Source organism: Ascaphus truei, chromosome 12, assembly GCF_040206685.1.
Source record: "Ascaphus truei isolate aAscTru1 chromosome 12, aAscTru1.hap1, whole genome shotgun sequence".
NCBI classification, from domain to species: domain Eukaryota; kingdom Metazoa; phylum Chordata; class Amphibia; order Anura; family Ascaphidae; genus Ascaphus; species Ascaphus truei.
The window spans coordinates 39,638,963-39,660,540 of NC_134494.1; the positions used below are offsets into that span (position 1 = coordinate 39,638,963).

Consider the following 21,578-nt stretch of genomic DNA (forward strand, 5'->3'; position numbering starts at 1 on the left):
TTACGAGTTGTGCAGGCCTGGTGTATAGGGATGGAAAAACAAGGAGTATTTGTATGTGTAAGAGACAGCTGTGTGTGCATACATATAGCACAGTATGTACAGACATTTCGTAACATGTTACGAAAGCTCGCACAAATAAAAGCATTTCGTTAGCCACAGAACGGTATCGTCTATTTATTTTTTGATTATTGAAGCTCGGCTAACACGGTACTGATACCTCTACATGTATGTGTGTGTGTGTATACATACATATATATATATATATATATATATATATATATATATATATATATTATTTCAATTCACACTGAGTCTAGAACAAGGACGTTTATAGAAAACAGTGATAAGTTCTACAAAAGTTGCTTCTCTCCAAAATATTCTCCACATTCAGAGAAGCAGAAACTTGCTTGTTAGGCTGCGGCCCCAGTGGTCAGAGCTGCACGGGCGCCGGAGGGCACCTGTTTCAGCCGCGACCTGTGGTCTGCGGTTGTGCTTGAAATGAAGAGCAGGAGATCCAATGGGGGGGGGGGGGGGGCTTTGCGGCCATGACATCACGTGGATGGTTTGCCCTAATTTGCCGCCTTGTCTTTTGGTCAAGGCAGTCACGCGTCCCGGCTTGTTCCCACATTCACGGCTACATGATCTTCTCGTTAAGCTTGTGTCCAAGTAATGTATATACCAACATATTTGTACTGGTGCTTAGCTAAAAAAAAATAAATGTAAATAGTCAGTGTTTGCAGGTGTTTTCTAACAGCAAACATCTGTACGATTTATATTCTCATCTGTGTGACTTTATCCCAACCACAGCAAAGATGCAAAGAGCAGAATCCCCAGCGCATTCACTGTGTCCCTGAAATGATGATGTTAATATCTCATCTTGGGGAATGTGCATTGGGTATAACATATTGTGCAGGGAGGTCACTGAGGGAGCATCATTACTGAGATGAACCCATTCACACGGTCACCTCTAACTGGGATGTAGGAGTAATACACACGAGAAGAATAAACTATTCAGCAATTGTGAGAAACAGAGAGCATGCACTTGGGGCTAAGAAGTTCCCCAGCCATGAACTAGATTCGGGAGTTTGTAGGGCTGTGAGATCTGGGGGCGACATCATGGCCACGCCTAAAAGTTCATGTCATAGCCACGCGCATCTGTCGCTGACAGCACTAAAGTCTATACACACAAAAAGTGTGCTTCACGTGCACGAGCATTCGCGCGCGCGCCAACTATAAAACACTTAGATTGCTTCATAGAGATCAGCGGTAGCCAATTCCAGTTCAACAGGCCAGGTTTTCAGGATATCCTGTTGGTAGCTCTTGAGGACTGACGTTGGCTACCCCTGCTATAGCTAATTCAATGTCCTCTGCTTTTTACCAGTGGCAGATATAATGTTTAAATAGACATTGTTGTGAAAACCCCAGTATAAAAGTTACCAAGGATTCCTTTACTCGCAGGTTATAACAGAGTTTGACCAATGACTTATTTCAGTTATGCATAAAGGGCCATGGTTAATATGTGATACTATGCCAATCAGGCACCTCATGGCATAGCACTATTTAGTAACTGTGGCCCAAACTCATAACAGAAAAAAAGCATAAAACATAACTTAATGCAAATAATATTATGTATATAACTGGTAGTACACCGCTCACCAAATAGCAAATAATATAACCGGTGCAAAGGGATAGTACTGACATCGAAAGTAAGCAGGAAGACAATAGGTAAATCTTCCACAGATCCCAGATAGCTGCACACAGGCTAATAGAATATATTGTACAGTACAATATATTCTATTAGCCTGTGTGCAGCTATCTGGGATCTGTGGAAGATTTACCTATTGTCTTCCTGCTTACTTTCGATGCAAATAATATTAACTTCCAGTGCTGTTCCCTGACTTTTTTGTATTACAGAATATTATAAGACGCAAGAATACTCGCATTATAATTCTTCCAAAAATGTGACTAATGCTTAGCATTAGTTGGTGTTTATATGTGTACAATTAACCTTACAAAAATGAGTAATTCTGAATATCCATATGTTTGTGGAAAGCTAAATGTAGAAGTTCTTTTAATGCAGACTTAGCCTGGCATGTTTCATTCATGCCTATTGCAAGACTTTGTCACTCTTGCCCAGCATCTGAGAATTGACAGATGGAGTCTCGGTTACGGAAATCAAAATTGTCCTGAGTATAAATAAAATTATTAAATGAGGCAGTGCTAAATAAAGGGCTTTCTCTAGGCTGAGCGGCTGCTAATCATTTAAACATGTTGGCTATGTCATGCGTTGTGAATTAGGGTTGCCAGGTGTCCAGTCTTGAACCGGGCTGTCCTGTATCTCTCTGGACATAGTGACCTGACCGGCTTGGGGGGCTGTGGGATTTCCCTGAGCAGGGAGAGAGCAGGGCTGTTGCTAGGGGGCTGGGCAGCTTCCTCTATCCTAATTGGCTGCTGCTGTATAATGCAGCCAATCAGGAGGGGGTGTTGGGAGCCTGGGGCCAAAGAGATGAGGAAACAGTATGGAGCAGTGAGAGGAGTGTGTGTATGTGTGTGTGGAGCGTGTCGCACCTTTCACCATTGTGTCTAGTATTTTTGGGTAAGCCGCTTGACAACCCTAGTTGTGATACCTCCCAGGACACAAACAAAGGGGTTCTTCATAGATGAACAGAACTTTCAAAACTTCAAATGTAGTCAAGTGTGTGTACCTGAAGAAGAGACCTGTGAGGTGTCAAAAGCTCTGTATGGTACAATCAATTCTATTATGAACTCTCATATACATTTGGTATTGTTTGGGGTTATTCATTAAACTGTAATAGGACCAATTGGGGCCCTATCGCAACCAAACTTCAATAGTGATAGTGGGCTAGGGCTTATAAGGTGGCTGCAGGGTAGGGAGCGTCTTCCCTGGTTGGTAGTTGGTATGTGTTGTTGCTCTTATTGTTTGTATTTATATATGCATAAAACATTTAAAATAAAGGAAAAGTAAATGTATTGGTTTAGTATTTATTGCCTTCTACTCAGAGATAGAGCAGGGATGGTTGGGTTTTCCGGCAACTATTTTTGCCACAGCTGCGGTCTGGGGATAGATGGGGTGCGGCTGTTTTTCCTGGCCAGTAAGGCCTAAGTAAAAGCTCAAAGGTATATCAGCCTAATGGTTAGAGCAGGGTTGCGCAAACTGGGGGGCGTGGGATTTTGTTGGGGGGGGCCGCGACCCCACCACGCTCTTCCGCGAGACATTTAAATTAAATGCTGGGGTCCGCGCGAGGCCTCTGCAACCTCATTTTACCGGGGTTCTGTAGTCTTCTGGACACGTCGCCATGGCAACGCGGTGTCGTGACGTACGTGTCGCCATGGTAACATGCATCGAATGACGCTGCGGGGTCAGATGACCCGCGTTGTCATTTGACGCTGGGTCACAGAGAAGGGGGGGCACGAGCGCCGGGGCTGTCGCAGAGGGGGGGCTCAGCTCCAAAACTTTTTGCACCCCTGGGTTAGAGATCAGAACTGGGTTGGCTGGTCTGAAGGATTCCCCCCCCCCCCCCTGTTCATTTTACAATCTCAGGTGTTGATGTTGTCACTGGCTGTGTTGTCAATTGGCGCTCACGTGGGAGCCACAGTATCCGTCGCTCAGGTTCGGTTCAGCCTAGACTGCCAAGCCCTGTATTATTGTGTACTATGTTTAGATAGTGGTTATTAATAAAAGATGTGGCCTCAAAAATACAGGTCTTCTTTGGGTGTGGGGTCACCTCTCCCTTCCCTTTGCCCGTGCACGATCTGTCTGCAACAAACTTTACTGCAATATATGACTTATTCATTTCCAACTCTCTCAACCTTCCAGCCATTCCCGGACTCAGGCTCACTCCCTCAGCCACACCCTCACACCAGGGAATAGACAGGATTGAGGTGTTGTGCAGCATGGGGACACTAGTATGCCATTTCATGCCATACCCTTCTTTCCCTCCCTCTACTTCTCATCCTTTGAAGTCCACACTGTCTGTCTTCGTTTTCTCTGTGTTGCTGTTATCTATCGTGCCCCTGGACCTACATATCAATTTCTTAACAACTTTGCGCCTGGCTCCCTCACTTCCTCTCTTCAGACATTTAGAAACGCCCTGGAAACTTGCCTTTTCAAGGAAGCCTATCTGACATATCTCTAACATCCAACTCCTCTCAACACCATTGGGACCAGCTGTGTGGCTGGACCAATCTCCATGCTCTGTAACACCCCCTAACATCCCCACAAAGCTTAATGGGATTAGCTGGACCATACTCCAACCGGAGGCATGCTCCATGCCACAGTGAGCAGCCACGTCACCTCTTTGTTTTAACATTGTCCCTCATTCTCTCTAGATTGCAAGCTCTCTGGAGCAGGGCCCTCATTACCTCCTTGTACCTGTTATATGTTTTGTATCTTATTAGTATTTGCATGTAACACTGTTCATGTCATTCTCAAATCTCTGTACCCCCTTTGTACCACGCTGCAGAATATGTTTGCATTGCAGTAATGGTCAACTGTGCAGTGTTTCACAGTTATTTTTAATACCTATCTATGTAAGGTCAGTATATTAAAATACTTGACTACAGTATGCGTTTGTTACTTCATGCAGATGTTAAGTAGAAGGCACCTATTTGTAACTCTTATTATACAGCAAGTAAAAAGCCAGTTATGATTGACAATAATAAAAAAAAGCTTTGGGTGACAATTGACAAAGCAACTTGCATTCAATGTATAGAAGATGTTAATTACGGTTATTACTTTTCTCACAGAAACTGGGATAGAATGGGAAACAACTGCCAGACTTTGTGACATGAATGCACTCTACATGATAAATACACCCCTCTGTGCCTGCTAATTGTCAATGTAAATGGGTGCTCTTCAACTATTTTTGAAAGCTGCCGGAATTCAAAATAATTTATTATAACCTCTGAGGGGACCCTACCTCACTGGTGTTCTCACTGTCTTGGGGAGTGTGAAGCCTGGTGGGGGGTAGTGATAGGTATGGGTCGGGTGTGAAAGGCATAAGAGGACTATGGGAGTATTTGAAGTCAGCAGTGGGGCTATTAGAGATTGTGGGATATCATAATGTGGTAGGTAAGAGGGATATGGGAGGGGGAGCTGTGATAAACATGGGAGGGGGAGCTGTGATAAACATGGGAGGGGGAGCTGTGAGAAACATGGGAGGGGGAGCTGTGAGAAACATGGGAGGGGGAGCTGTGAGAGACATGGGAGGGGGAGCTGTGAGAGACATGGGAGGGGGAGCTGTGAGAAACATGGGAGGAGGAGCTGTGAGTGACATGGGAGGGGGAGCTGTGAGAAACATGGGAGGGGGAGCTGTGAGAAACATGGGAGGGGGAGCTGTGAGAAACATGGGAGGGGGAGCTGTGATAAACATAGGAGGGGGAGCTGTGATAAACATGGGAGGGGGAGCTGTGAGATACATGGGAGGGGGAGCTGTGATAAACATGGGAGGGGGAGCTGTGATAAACATGGGAGGGGGAGCTGTGAGATCCCTGATGGGGGGGGGAGAGAGAGCTGTGAGAGACATGGGAGGGGGAGCTGTGAGAAACATGGGAGGGGGAGCTGTGAGAAACATGGGAGGGGGAGCTGTGAGAAACATGGGGGGGGAGCTGTGAGAAACATGGGGGGGAGCTGTGAGATCCCTGATGGGGGGGGGGGGGGGGGAGAGAGAGCTGTGAGAAACATGGGAGGGGGAGCTGTGAGAGACATGGGAGGGGAGCTGTGAGAAACATGGGAGGGGGAGCTGTGAGATACATGGGAGGGGGAGCTGTGAGAGACATGGGAGGGGGAGCTGTGAGAGACATGGGAGGGGGAGCTGTGAGAGACATGGGAGGGGGAGCTGTGAGAAACATGGGAGGGGGAGCTGTGAGAGACATGGGAGGGGGAGCTGTGAGAGACATGGGAGAGGGAGCTGTGAGAAATATGGGAGGGGGAGCTGTGAGAAACATGGGAGGGGGAGCTGTGAGAAACATGGGAGGGGGAGCTGTGAGATACATGGGAGGGGGAGCTGTGAGAGACATGGGCGGAGCTGTGAGAGACTTGGGAGGGGGAGCTGTGAGAGACATGGGAGGGGGAGCTGTGAGATACATGGGAGGGGGAGCTGTGATAAACATGGGAGGGGGAGCTGTGAGAGACATGGGAGGGGGAGCTGTGAGAGACATGGGAGGGGGAGCTGTGAGAGACATGGGAGGGGGAGCTGTGAGAGACATGGGAGGGGGAGCTGTGAGAAACATGGGAGGGGGAGCTGTGAGAGACATGGGAGGGGGAGCTGTGAGAAACATGGGAGGGGGAGCTGTGAGAAACATGGGAGGGGGAGCTGTGAGAAACATGGGAGGGGGAGCTGTGAGAAACATGGGAGGGGGAGCTGTGAGAAACATGGGAGGGGGAGCTGTGAGAAACATGGGAGGGGGAGCTGTGAGAAACATGGGAGGGGGAGCTGTGAGATACATGGGAGGGGGAGCTGTGAGATACATGGGAGGGGGAGCTGTGAGAAACATGGGAGGGGGAGCTGTGAGAGACATGGGGGGAGCTGTGAGAGACATGGGGGGAGCTGTGAGAGACATGGGGGGAGCTGTGAGAAACATGGGAGGGGGAGCTGTGAGAAACATGGGAGGGGGAGCTGTGAGAGACATGGGCGGAGCTGTGAGAGACATGGGAGGGGGAGCTGTGAGAGACATGGGAGGGGGAGCTGTGAGAGACATGGGAGGGGGAGCTGTGAGAGACATGGGAGAGGGAGCTGTGAGAAACATGGGAGGGGGAGGTGTGAGATACATGGGAGGGGGGGCTGTGACATACATGGGGGGAGCTGTGAGAAACATGGGAGGGGGAGCTGTGAGAGACATGGGCGGAGCTGTGAGAGACATGGGAGGGGGAGCTGTGAGAGACATGGGAGGGGGAGCTGTGAGAGACATGGGAGAGGGAGCTGTGAGAAACATGGGAGGGGGAGGTGTGAGATACATGGGAGGGGGGGCTGTGACATACATGGGGGGAGCTGTGAGAAACATGGGAGGGGGAGCTGTGAGAGACATGGGGGGAGCTGTGAGATACATGGGAGGGAGGTTAGAGGGGGAGACATGGGAGGGAGGTTAGAGGGAGAGACATGTCAGGGAGGTTAGAGGGAGAGACATGGGAGGGAGGTCAGTGAGAGAGACATGGGAGGGATGGAGGTCAGTGAGTGAGACATGGGAGGGAGGTCAGTGAGAGAGACATGGGAGGGAGGTCAGTGAGAGAGACATGGGAGGGAGGTCAGTGAGAGAGACATGGGAGGGAGGTCAGTGAGAGAGACATGGGAGGGAGGTCAGTGAGAGAGACATGGGAGGGAGGTCAGTGAGAGAGACATGGGAGGGAGGTCAGTGAGAGAGACATGGGAGGGAGGTCAGTGAGAGAGACATGGGAGGGAGGTCAGTGAGAGAGACATGGGAGGGAGGTCAGTGAGAGAGACATGGGAGGGAGGTCAGTGAGAGAGACATGGGAGGGAGGTCAGTGAGAGAGACATGGGAGGGAGGTCAGTGAGGGAGACATGGGAGGGAGGTCAGTGAGAGAGACATGGGAGGGAGGTCAGTGAGAGAGACATGGGAGGGAGGTCAGTGAGAGAGACATGGGAGGGAGGTCAGTGGGAGACGCGACATGGTCACGTGGCCGCGCGCAGCCAATTTCAAGGCAGATATGCCCCGTCTCGGCCGCACCCCCTGTGCTCTCCCTAGATCTCCCCTACAGACCGCCGATCGCAGCTGTAGTCTCTGCATTTACAGGCAATTTCATTACCCTAGCGGCTAACCACTAAGGCAATGAAGGGGGTTAACTACCGTTGCCATGTTTATTGTGGGTAACGGGGGTGGGTGAAGGGGATGTTTGGCCCTTGGTGGGTGTTTAGGCCTAGCGGGGGGGTGTTGCGGGAGTAGTTAACCCTTAATGACCTTGACGCGCAGCCAATTTCAAGGCAGATATGCCCCGTCTCAGCCACACCCCCTGTGTGCTCCCTAGATCTCTCCTACAGACCGCCGATCGCGGCTGTAGTCTCTGCAGGTGCCGCCAGGCGCGCGTGCAGCAGGGAGTATTAGGGCCGTAGCCTAAGGGTCGGCTCTTTGCTGCCGGAGCAGTGAGTAGTACGGTCCCACTCCTCTCCTCTGAATCAGGACTAGTCTGTAGCAGAGGAGATGAGCGGGACAATATTAAACAGTCCTATAGCAGGAAGCATCTGATTGGTGTATTCATGGAGAATTTCTTGATCGGTTACTATAACTCCCACTGCCTTCGCACCAAGGACAGTGGGGCAGACAAGGGCAATGGTCAGCGGGTCACTTGGAAGCCCAGTTGTGGTCCGCCAGTTGATTTAGTCTGAGTGTAAATGATTGAGATTTGGGGTTTTCGGTACAAATCAAAGATTAAGGGTCCTATGCTTCATAACCCACTTATCGAGGCTTTTTAGCTGCTCGATAAGTGAGCGGCGAAAGCATTAATCGACATTTTTTGCTCTCATCCAAAACACATCACCATGTGTGACGCAATAAGCCCCTTATCGTCCATTTTGAAATTCGTGCAATTCAAGGCTCTAGAATGGCGATTTTCTCCCAAATTCCTCTCGCCAGAAAAGTTGGCGTGAAGCTGGTGAGGCAGGGGCGAGAGAGGGACTTAGAAAAAAAATGCATTTTTGCTACATCGAATTGATCACGGGAGTCTCTATAGCTGGTACACATTAATAACAGCACCGGAGACCCCCGGCATGAATCTGATGCAATAAAAATGCATTTACAGGCAACTTCATTACCTTAGCGGCTAACCACTAAGGCAATGAAAGGGGTTAACTACCGGTATCATGTTTATTGTGGGTAGCGGGGGTGGGTGAAGGTGATATTTGGCCCTTGGTGGGTGTTTAGGCCTAGCGGGGGGGGGGGGGTGCGGTGGGAGTAGTTAACCCTTTATTACCTTAGCGGTTAATTCCGCTAAAGTAATGAAGGGGTTAACCCCTCCCGGTAGGTATAAACACCCAGCAAGGGCCAAATGCCAACTTCACCCACCCAACTTCACCCAACCTCGCTACACACAATAAACATTGAAAAACACAACAACCCTACTCCCCAACAACCCCCCCCCCCTCCCAACACATACAGTACAGTAATGGGCAAAATTACTATTATCCAGATATGGATAATAGCTCATTTGCCCATTCTAAACCAAACATTAGCCAGCATAAATAAAGTAAATAAAATTTCTACTTACACTTGCCATGATGAAGGGCATCCTCATCACCCGACATCAGGTCCATGTCCTCCGATGCCAGCAAGAGTACAATAAAAAATACAATCCAATGGCCCCTAGCCCCTTAATCACCTTAGCGATTAATAACCGCTATAGTAATTAAGGGGTTAACCCACCCTCCACCGCTACCCACCCGGGATGCCTAACCACCCACCGCGGCACAAGTGGGCCTTGGGTGGGTGGTTAGGCCTTCCGGGTGGGTAATAGAACTTTTATTTACTTTATACTGGCTGGCCAATGTTTGATTTAGAATGAGCAAATGAGCTATTACCCATATCTGGATAATAGTCATTTTGCCCATTACTGTACTGTATGTGTTGGGCGGATTGTAGGGGGTAGACGAGGTGGGTAGTTGGGGTGTTGTGTTTATTTTTCTATATTGGGGGTAGAGGGGGTAGATGAAGGGGGTAGTAGCCCCAAGGGTGGGTGTTTAGGCCTATCGTTTGGGGGGGGGGGAGAAGGGGGTAGCGGGACTGGTTAACCCCTTAATTACCATAGCGGTGTAGTGAAGGGGCTAACTCCTCCCGCAACCTTCCCGGCAGGCCTAACCACCCACTCTGGGGCTACTACCCCCTTCATCCACCCCCTCTGCCCCTATTACAATTTTTATTAAAACCCTGCCATCGCTGGCGAGATATGTGCAGGGAGAGGCGGCTCTCTCTGTGCAGCTCTCTATGCAGCTAGACCAGATCGCTGCAGATCCTATGGCAAGAACTTTTGAGAGAGGCGAATATCACATCGCTGTCTCCTCGACAGTTTTGGGTCGGGGAAAGAGGCCTATTCTCGTAGCCTTCATAAAGGCTTTCTGAATACCGTGGTAAATACACTAAAAAAGACGGCGGCGTAACATGCCCAGCGAGACGTTTTATGAAGGTTACTAGCATAGGCCCCATAAGTCTATGGGCCTTAATCATTAAGATGCCACAATGCCAATCCCAGTGAGATTGGGGGAAACTCGCCATTCAACTCACTGGCAGATTCCCCCACACTCATGCTGAGATTGGCACTATCAGAGCTTAATGAAAAAGGCCATAGGAGATCACTGGTGCTGGGAATAAGTGAGTGCCTTTCTAAGGTACTACACTTTGTAATGGGAGACACTTGTAAATTGTTGGGGTCCTGTTACTTCTTTGCCTGCCATGGGCTAGCTTCGCCGCGGGAATCATTAACTTTCTTTGCTGAAGTGCCTTTCAAATCATCCTGTCGAAAATTGTTCAAACAAAGGTATTATAGGGAAGCAACAACTTGTCTCAAGCTAAGACTGAATTTCACACGTTCTGTGTAAAAAAAAAAAAAAAACAACAACAACAAAAAAACATTTAAGGACAAGAAAATATTTGAAATTGCGCGGATTTCTGCCAGGCATTGCTGCCTCTGGCATGAACTGCGTGAAGATGCAGAGTGTCATTATAAACAGTGAGTGAAACAGAGACAGGAAATGGGGGTCTTTGAGTAATGAGTTCCATCCACTCCTGAAACAGAAAGCCAGGCAAGGCATTACTGGAAAATACTTTCCCTCTGACTGCTGGGCAATATTTAGATTACGTTTTTTTTCGAATGGTAAAACAACAGTTACTGGAGGTTAAGACTGAATATGAGAGTATTCCTTGTTGCAAAACCGGTTGCTTGGTATTTGTTAGACGCTATTAGAGCTGGCCACTGACTTGTAGTAAAAACAAAGCAGATGGGGGATTGAATCACGCAACATACAGCCATAAGTTTATTCAGTTGTGTCTCGGCGACAGTTAAATCACTCGGAGGCAGCCTGAGGGGCAGAGTGAGAATAATCACAAAAATGTGATCAGATATTCGTGTTCCAAGAAGAAGAAGAAAAAAACAGAACAAGTCATTCGGCTTCATGGAACAAAAGCTAGTTTTTTCAGCCAAAGAATAGCTACTTTTAAACCAAGGATTTGAACTGCGAAATGGGCACAAAGAATGGACGTTCAAATTGATGTTTACAAACATTTCACATGGCTTAGAAGGGTAAGTGAGTTTTTCATGCAGTTGTTATTGTGTTTAAATGCTTGTTAGCGTTTAAAAGGATTCCGATTTTTGAGAAAAGCCCCGTTTGATGAGTTAGCTCTGTGCTGTTGCCAAGTGCTTTATGAGACTTTAATTCTAAACATGCGTCATACTGTAAGTGCAGAAATCTGCTATCTATGTCTGCATAACCAAGTTCTCAACTGCACTATAGGTCCGTGAAATTTATGAAAAGACAACAGGCTGGTAACCTTAGTAAATAGCATATTATTTTTCATTATTGCATGAGTTCTTTAACCGCTGCATCTGTCAAGGTAGCAGGGAATATTTGATTTGCTGATTTGCATTGGGTCTTATAGTATCACATTTGACTTTTTATTGTGCGTCAACATTTTAGCGCGAAAACGTAGTACAAGCCTTCCTAAAACGTGCGTCATATGTACAGTGTGAAGGTTGCTATATGACTTCATACATATGATGCAACATTTGTTGTTTGAAATAAATTTTCACGCATTGCGTCATGTCAAATACCAGATTGATACAATTTATATTGACGCAAAATGTTGTGTATTGTTTTATGTGTAACTAGTGTTAGCTAATTGATTACTGTAATATTATTTTTATTAGCTATACTGTGAAAAGAATACATTTTGTTGACCTTTATTATAAAACATCTGTCTAAAATATATGACTACAACCATTTTTGACGTACTTAGGAGCACAGGAGCGCAATCAAGTTTGTGATTTCCGTTCATCAATATTATGCCAAAAATGCCATTTGCGACACTTAATATAGAGGCCCAATTGTGTTATTTGATATTCTAGCTAATTCTTTCATTTGTTTCTTTTTTTTGATTGAGAATACTTGTTGCTAGACTAGTAGTTTAGCGCAGAAAATGTACACTGCGCTGCTCCTCATTGTGAAACACGGAACAAACACAGAATCACAAGCGCATGGTACACGCATGAGAACTAGGATATGCAAATGGGGGTTTTTTTTTTTACTTTTGCGTTTCTAATTTCACACAAAAAAATGTAATGTTTCTACACAGTTGTGCAAATGCTATAATAAAAGAAACAAGGAAAGTACCAGTTTAAGGAATGTTCCTAGTTTAACCAATGCGCACAATTTAAATATTACCATTTGTACTAAGGAGGCACAACATTCACAGAGTTAAGCACTGTAATCCAAACTGCTTACAATCCAATATAAAAGCATTTACTGTTTCTGTTGTATTGTCTACAGGAAAACCATCCGTTTGGTCATTTATCTTGGCTTATTCAATGTTCAGAGCCAGCAATGTGTTAAACAGAGCCAGCAATGTGTTAAACAGACGATTTTCTGATAAAAAAGAAGTCGCTCTAATTTATTCCTCAAATTGTAGACCTACACACATGATTTTTTTATAGTACCCACTAGTGCACGTGGAGCATTCCAGGTTGGACACAAATATTACAGCGGAGCTCAACCTCATCTATAAGAATATTCATGTCGGTCCCATATAAGGCATAGCAATCTTCAAACGAGTGGAACTTGAAAGGAGTGGAAGGCCACAAAGGGAATGCTTTGATTGCAAGCATATGTGATGTACTCTTTGTTCATGTAGTTTTATTTGCAGCCAATGATACCTAATACCTTTTTTTTTATGCAATGTTCTCAAAAGCACATGGAATAGCAGAAAAAAATAAACATTTGTAAATTGCAAAGATTCAATAATCACACTGAAAAGGATTTTGCTAAGTAAATAGTAAGAGTAAGTGGTTTATTGATGTATTATGTCCCAGTATTAGTGTTGTGGTATCTGTTTTGGAATAGTTAGGGATACAGAAAGATTTCAGTTTATACAGGTAGGATCATTATATGATGCCTTCTTATGATGCGTTGGCAAGCAGGAAGCAAATGACTTCAAGCAGCAAATCCTGCCGAATATCAATATTGATTTATTTACAATCGAAACTGAGGATCCTCTGAAGCTAAACTTTGCTATGTTTAGCTCGGGGGCCTCCCTGGTACCCGGGATACGTACACGTTTAGTTGCCGGTCTTACTTCCTGGACATTTAAATGGATGTCCAATAGGCAGTCACAAGGTCCTCCCACCGATGACATTGCTGCTTCCTATTGGCCTGCAGAACCCAAACAGTTTGGCGGCAATTCTAATTTCTTGAAAGAGGAGGAAAACATATGCAATTAAAATGTGCAATATATATATATTTATATAAACAAATAATAAACAAATATTTATATATATATATATATATATTGGGGTGGGGAATAGGTAGGCAGGATTGCTGCTTTAAAGGATGTGTCTGTATTTAACTTTGCTCTGCGACTCATATTTAGACAACATTTGTCTTAAAGCGGTAATTTTCCCTTAAAAAAAAAAAAAAAAGACATAGGATTGAAGCAGGGGGTCTACGGAGCTGAACCCCATTAATTTCATCTCCGCGGACCCCCTGCTTCCCAGAGATATTTAACCCTGTAGGGGTTCATGTAATGACAGATTTTCAAAGCTCCCACGTCCTGCAGGCCAATAGAAAGCTGTGATGTCATCCAGTACGGCTTGCTATTGGCCCACGTGACGCGGGAGCTTTAAACTTCGCCGAGATACCGGTACTCCCTTTGGAGGTCTAACCCTAACCCCCGGAGCTAAAATTAATGGGGTTCAGCTCCAGAGACCCCCCCTACTTCAAACTTTTTTTTTTTTTTAATGAAAGAAACAATAAAATGCTGCTTTGATTGCTCCTTTTTAAAAATGTAACACTGCACTTGACTTCCAGCGGTAACGAGTCTAGATAGGAAGAATGATCAAATGTAAAATACTTACAAAAGTAAAGGGGCTTTGGCAATAATTGTCATGGAACAGGTATACCCCTGTCTACACTTCTGTTTCACCCCCCCCCCCTTTTTCCTCGCAGCCCTGCTTGTCAGCTTATTAGTGACAGCTGTATGTGTTTGGTTCTGTACACAAACTCAGTGCTTGTGTGATAAATACAGTGCCATTTCCCCTCTCCCAGCAGCTTGCTGTATTAAAGATGCAACATTATTGCTACATGTTGTAGCTCCCCCAGACACCCCTGTGAGTTGCCATAGCAGCCCCAGCCTTTCTCTCAAATGGGCTAGTCTGCTTTCTCCCCCTCTGCTCTGCCTACAGATGGTCTGTCCCCAGACTATCTTACTACCCAGCATACATTGCTTTTTCCTTTTCCACCATTGCTCTGGACTCGTGAGTACCTCTCTGTAACCCCTGTAATGGTGCTGCAGGATTATCTTTTCACCTCCCTTTACTACTAAGCACACACAGAGATTTAGACCTACACCTCTACACAAGAAACTGTTTTTACCTGCTTTCTCCAAAATAAAGTAAGAAAAGAAACAGACCTTGTCGTGCTTGGAAAAGAGGGCGAGTTGACACTATCTGAGCTAAGTCATCACCACGTGACCCTCTGGCTTCCAGAATAGTGAAAAGATATCGTGTGCCTTACAGACACTTACAGGAGCTGCTACTCCAGACTCCATGACAATATAGAGCAGCTTCTACAGCAGTACAAGCAAGCAGTATACACAGCTAATACAGAGCAGCCTCTACAGCAGACAAAGGAAGCACCAAGTAGCTCAAACTGCACAGCAGCCTGCAGCCTTAACAGACAAGCAGCAGCCTACACTCACAGCAGCCTTGCAACATACAGTGCTTCTTACACAAATCCTAACTGCCTTTTTCTCTGTCTGAGTTCACCCTCTGCACAGCCCCATAGTGAGGAGCCACCTTCCCACCTACCCCTGCGCACTTTCCCACGGCCAGCGCCATCAAGGGCCATGCCGCCGGACACCCGCCAGGACACGGGTCAGAGCCACCAGACACCTGTGAGTACAGCTACCCGCACGCTGCACGCTGCAGGACACCGCTCGGCATCATCTGAGACAGACGCCAATCGCTGACAAGGTAAAAGACCGCACGCCACACGCACCGGCAAAAGGCCTACACACACCTACAGCATGGCAGAACTCAGAGCCTCACCAGACATCACGCAGGAAAGCGATCACTCAGACACAGAGACCGCTGCGCATCTGCAACAGGCGCAAGGCCCAAACGGACAGTCACACTGACACAAAAGGCCCGCGAAAAATATGAGACTGACATTGAAGCTCACCGCGCTAAATTAGAGTTGGCCTGGGAAACAACCGCACTTGGGGTACGCAATGTCGCCGGCGCTGGCAATAATGTGCAACAGCTCGAGCAGGGGATAACTCAATTGAAGGGAGACCGCTCTGGCTACCAAGCGCTGTCACAGGCATTCTTCACCTATCTAACAAGAACTAACACGGAAGATAGCATACGAGAGCGCGACCTACAGAAGGCGATAGACCTAGAACGTGATGGCATCGTGCAGGCCGCCATCACGGACGCCCAAAGCGAGAAAAAAGGGCTCCTCCTGGAGAATGCGTCACAGCGCTCAAGCACATCCAGACACTCATCAAGGTCAGCAAGATCAGCACAATCCAACGCGTCCAGCGCAAGCGCTACCAAGGCGCGAGCCACCGCAGAGGCCGCACGTGCCAGGGCCGAATATGGTCGGAGAGAGGCAGCCGTAAGGATAGAAAGAGCGCGCATAGAAGAGGAGGAGCAGAATGCTGCCAATGCCGCCGCCACTGCTTCCGCCGTCGCCGCCACTGCTACCGCCGCCGCTGCCAATGCCGCCGCTGCCGCTGCGCGTAAAAAGGCCGAATTGGACGCGGATCTAGAAGCTCTAAGCAAAGAGGAGGACGCCGCTGCCGCCATAGCCCAAGCTGAAGTCCTAGAAGCAGCCGCGAGACAGGGCGGCGGGGAGCAACCGTACAGACGGATTGCCTCAGAGGATCCAGTCCGACGCACTGAAGACTACGTAAGGAGCCTCTTCAGTGTAAACACCAGCGCACCATCTCAACACGGAGGGAGTGACACCACAGACACCGAAAACTCGCTAGGACCACGAGGAGAAGACGCTGCTCGGTCGATGGCACATGCTGCCTGGGATAGCCACAGCCGCAACAGTGATCCACACGCCAGCGCGCACACGGATGCACTACAACAGGCTCGCCATCCAGGTACACCCACACGGGAAAACACAGCCCCTCACACTAGCCAGTAGCCATCACGCGTCCACGCCAAGGAAGAGGCGACCGCACTGACCGTCCCAGCAACTACCTCAGAACGGGACAAACACGCCGATGCCTCAGGTCTGACAGACATAGCCAAGTACATGATCCGGCGTGACCTGGTACAAGCAGGGCTCATCTGCTTCGACGACCGCCCTGAGAACTACCGGACGTGGAAGTTCACGTTCAAAGACGCAATCAACAGCTTGGACTTCTCAGCAAGGGAAGAGCTCAACCTGTTAGTCAAGTTCCTGGGGAACGATTCCAGAGAGTACGCAAAAAGACTGCGGGCAGCGAACGCGCATCAACCCCAAGTAGGTCTGGACCTAGTGTGGGAAAGGCTGGAAGAATCCTACGGCAGCCCCGAAGCAGTCGAGGATTCGCTCTTCAAAAGAGTCGAAAGCTTCCCCAAGATCACAACTAAAGACTACTCGAAGCTACGAGATCTTGGAGACCTGCTGCAAGAACTGGAGTTCGCAAGGAAAGACCATTCCTTAATAGGTCTCAACGTCCTAGACTCAGCTCGTGGAGTGAGACCCATCCTGGAGATGCTACCCTTCAACCTCCAAGAAAAATGGATCTCACAAGGCTCCAAATACAAAAGGGAGAAGCAAGTCGTCTACCCCCCATTCTCAGTTTTCTTGAGCTTCATTCGCGAAGCAGCAAGGACGAGGAACGACCCCAGCTTCTTCTTAGGTGCGCAAACCACATACAGTGCAAGCAGCCTGAGGAACGAGAGACCAGCGACGAGATATGGTAACCCCCAAACACCCATCTCGACCCGCAGGACGGACGTGCCTCCAACGACCCAAACTACTCCCGATCAGTCGGTCGCCGGAGACAAGGAACCAAGGGACCCAAACAGGGAATGTCCCATACACAAGAAGCCACACCCACTCAACAAGTGCTTTGGGTTCAGGATGAAGTCCCTAGAGGAACGCAAGAGGTTACTTGGAGAATTCGGAGTTTGCTTCAAGTGCTGTGGTTCCACGACTCACCTAGCCAGGGACTGTAAGGAAGAGATCAAATGCACAGTGTGCGAAAGTGACAAGCATGTGACAGCATTACACCCAGAGGCGATGACACTCCACCAACTCAAGAACCCATCCTCCGTAGCGGAGCATGGCGGGGAGAAAGAAGGAGAGTCAACATCAGTCACATCTCAGCGCACTGAGGTATGCGGAAAAGAAGGCGACAAAATGTCCTGCTCCAAAATATGCCTTGTCGCAGTGCACCCCCAGGGACAACCGGAGAAGGCTATTCGGATGTACGCAATCCTCGACGACCAGAGCAACCGATCGCGGGTCAGGTCAGAGTTCTTCGACATGTTTAACATACAAGACGGTGCTTCTCCCTACACTCTCAGAACGTGCGCAGGGCGAATGGAGACCACAGGGAGAAGAGTGAATGGCTACACCATATGCTCAATAGACGGCAAAGTGAACATGCCCCTTCCCACACTCATCGAGTGCAACCACCTGGCCACAAACAGGGACGAGATTCCCACACCAGACGTGGCACTCCATTACCCCCACCTCAAAGGAATAGCCAACCACATCCGGCCGGTAGAACAAGGCGCCAAGATCCTGCTGCTGCTCGGTAGGGACATCATGAGGGTACATAAAGTCCGTAAACAGCATAACGGACCCCACAACGCGCCATACGCCCAAAGACTTGACCTAGGATGGGTGATATTGTGCAACTCGTGCACCAACAAAGAGCACGGGCAAGACTACGTTGACGCCCGCAGAACGGTGGTGACAGAATGTGGACACACATCTCTCTCCGAACCATGTCTTGGCCATCTCCAAGTGACCGAAGGGCCAAGTGAAGAGAAAAGACAAGGTCATACCCCGGAGACCAACAAAGACATCCTCACGCCAATGGGATGCGACAATGGCTTAGGATGCTCAGCAGTCCAGACAGCCAAAGATGATGAGTCGATTCCACCGAAGGAAGAGAGTAACCTCCCAAAGGTGACCGACAAAGGGATCGTCCAAAAAACAACAAACAATCAGACAATACTCCCGCGAGCAATGGCACAACTAAGACGTACAGTTGTTCCTCTCCACAGAGTATCAAGCAACAGAGCAACCAACTGCCACGGCTGGCATAGCCGCAAAAGATTGCGCCCCACAGGTGAAGCCACAGTGTCAAAAGGACTGTCCTCTCACACATCCAAAAAGAGACAGCCACAGAGACATTTCATAAAGGGTTTTACTAGGGCAAAAGAGACTGTTCTTCGTTACGTCCAGGGAGACAATAACCTCCCGATGGCAGTCAACAGAGAGACACAGAAGTGTTTCACCAAACGACGTGGAGATGTTCCCGTGCAAGAAAAATGCACCGATGACCTACGGTGCACAGCATTCCAAACAACAAGGGACGGCAAACGAACACCATCAAGGGAAGATAGAGGATTCCTGAGGCTAACTGTCGAGGAGCTCTCTAAAGACGGACTAGGCAGTTGGGTGACTCTGCTACCATCCCATTCACCAAAAAGACGCCTCCTGAACAATAGAGAACCTGTCATCTCTAGGCTCACTTCGCTCCGCCGCAACCCACAAAGGGAGCCGGAGACCAAAAGCAACTTTGTGGCCTTCATCCGGAAGATATTCTTTACCGGCCACGCAAAGCCAGCACCTCTAATGGAGGAAGGTGAAGAACATAGGTACCTCCAATCACCTGGGGCCTACCACCCTCAGGAACCGATCAAATCCGGGTAATGTTCAACCCCAGCACTCAGCTTCAGGGAGTCTCTCTGAGAGACGCCCTCTTTACTGGACTAGATTCGACAACCAGTCTTCCAGAAGTGTTGTTCCGCTTCCGCAAGGAACCAAACGCCATCTCCTTCTGCCGAACGCCAGGTGATAGAGTGACAAGCTACCACGACTGGCGCACTTACAAGGGGATGTGCTCTGTGGATAAAACTGCAGAGACAAAAGGACTGTTTTCTCACAAGGCTAAAAGGAAACAGTGCCAGAGACTCTTACAAAAGACATTGTGTTGCATCAAGCTAACCAAGAGCTGTGCATCCACCTGGCTTCCCTTACTGGAAGGTTGGCCAAAGAACTTTAACGCCAGTGGTACCGGCCGGTATCACCTTGCTATGGGAATATGGACCTTTGCATTGTTGTTATGTTTGCATTGCACATATGTTCCACATAGCATGTCATATAGTGGTATCTACTGATACCAGACGGGGAGTGTCATGGAACAGGTATACTCCTGTCTACACTTCTGTTTCACCCCCCCCCCCCCTTTTTCCTCGCAGCCCTGCTTGTCAGCTTATTAGTGCCAGCTGTATGTGTTTGGTTCTGTACACAAACTCAGTGCTTGTGTGATAAATACAGTGCCATTTCCCCTCTCCCAGCAGCTTGTTGCATTAAAGATGCAACATTATTGCTACATGTTGTAGCTCCCCCAGACACCCCTGTGAGTTGCCATAGCAGCCCCAGCCTTTCTCTCAAATGGGCTAGTCTGCTTTCTCCCCCTCTGCTCTGCCCACAGATGGTCTGTCCCCAGACTATCTTACTACCCAGCATACATTGCTTTTTCCTTTTCCACCATTGCTCTGGACTCGTGAGTACCTCTCTGTAACCCCTGTAATGGTGCTGCAGGATTATCTTTTCACCTCCCTTTACTACTAAGCACACACAGAGATTTAGACCTACACCTCTACACAAGAAACTGTTTTTACCTGCTTTCTCCAAAATAAAGTAAGAAAAGAAACAGACCTTGTCGTGCTTGGAAAAGAGGGCGAGTTGACACTATCTGAGCTAAGTCATCACCACGTGACCCTCTGGCTTCCAGAATAATAATATTGATATCTTCTACTTCCACCAATCCGCTCTTAACCATCATTAACAATGCAAATCTAAATAATTCTGGGTCTGGAAACACATTGGCGATAAATAAAATATTTAACTTGTGCATAAGCTTTGGCAAAATGTTTTTTTGCGTTTGGAATGGAATAATTATTTGTGATGGGTAATGTTTTTTTACTATCCTATGTTGATTTCTTGTAACACCTTTCATAGATGCAGTGGAAAGTAGCACGTTTCCCTACACTTTATCTGTAAATGGATTTATAACACAAACTTATTTTATTGTACAGTTTTCATTATTACACAGTCTTTCAAATGGACCTATTGATTCTCATTTAGTATTGTCTCTGTCATTACAGATAACATTCTTCTTTTAGTCATGCCACAAGAACACAATTACATGGCTGCAATCCCTGGTTGAAACTGACATTTAATGTTGTATATATGTGTTTACTTTCCTTATCTCTTGTGTACAGTCAGTTTACCTTTACCAATTACACGTAGTTAAACAGTTTGAGGAGTTTCTCGATAAGGCTAAGCAGAAAAACCTATTAACCAAACAACTGGATATATTTATCCTTATATATAAATATTTTTTTTTCTGTATTTGCTATATTGTTGAAGTTGCAATCAGGTGAAAGCCCTAAATCCTATAACAGCATTTCTACCACTTTGTAATGTTTGTTTCATAATGTAAGACATTCATAATGGCTTAGTAGATTTACACCCGAAAGCTTTACTGCACATAAATCAACAGCAGTTGACTTTTAAGACACCAATTCTTAAACAGTGAGAGGCGAGAAAAATGTATATATTCCAGGAACTTGGTTGGGATTTTTAGGCAGCAGTTTTATGGGTTTTGTGATTACTTAAACACGACAAGAATACTACAGTTGCATCGTGACATACTATCCCTTCCTCCCTCTAAGTTAACCATATACGCCAGCCTTCTTTGCAGTGCTCCTAGATAAACCATGCTTTAATCATTTCTAGAATGTTAAACAGTCTCTTCTGAAATTAGTCTGCAATGCAAGTCATGGGGGAAAAATTGGAAGACTTTCTTTGCTATCAAAAGTAAAGTTACAGTAGCAGCACTAATAACATTTTACACTCATATGAACATGTTCTTAGTAGATCACATATTTTTGTTCTCCAAAAATAGAAGTTCTCCCATTAAATTACCCATCTTGTTTGTGTTGATGTTTTTCCAAACCTCTGACCATATGCAGTCAAAGCTCATTTTCCACTTGGCCGGTACATTTTTTTTCTTGCTCCCAAGGGCAGCTACCAGTGTACTGATTAGTGTAATGGGAAGTAAACATTAGAAATTCTTTGTAATGAACAGATAAACAAACT

At 47.1% G+C, this 21,578-nt stretch overlaps 1 protein-coding gene across 18 annotated transcripts in view; it reads left to right on the forward strand.

The window, feature by feature from the left end:
• PPFIBP2 (PPFIB scaffold protein 2) overlaps window positions 1–21,578 on the forward strand; it is a 123,997-nt gene that overhangs the window by 45,498 nt on the left and 56,921 nt on the right. Inside the window, exon 1 of one of the 18 annotated variants that reach the window (XM_075567396.1) lies at window positions 10,779–11,263. The exons of the other annotated variants lie outside the window; for them this stretch is intronic. Coding sequence (XP_075423511.1) covers window positions 11,216–11,263 — 48 coding nt within the window. The 5' untranslated portion in view covers window positions 10,779–11,215. Of the gene's footprint in view, window positions 1–10,778; window positions 11,264–21,578 lie in introns of those variants that run through there. 18 annotated transcript variants of the gene reach the window in all.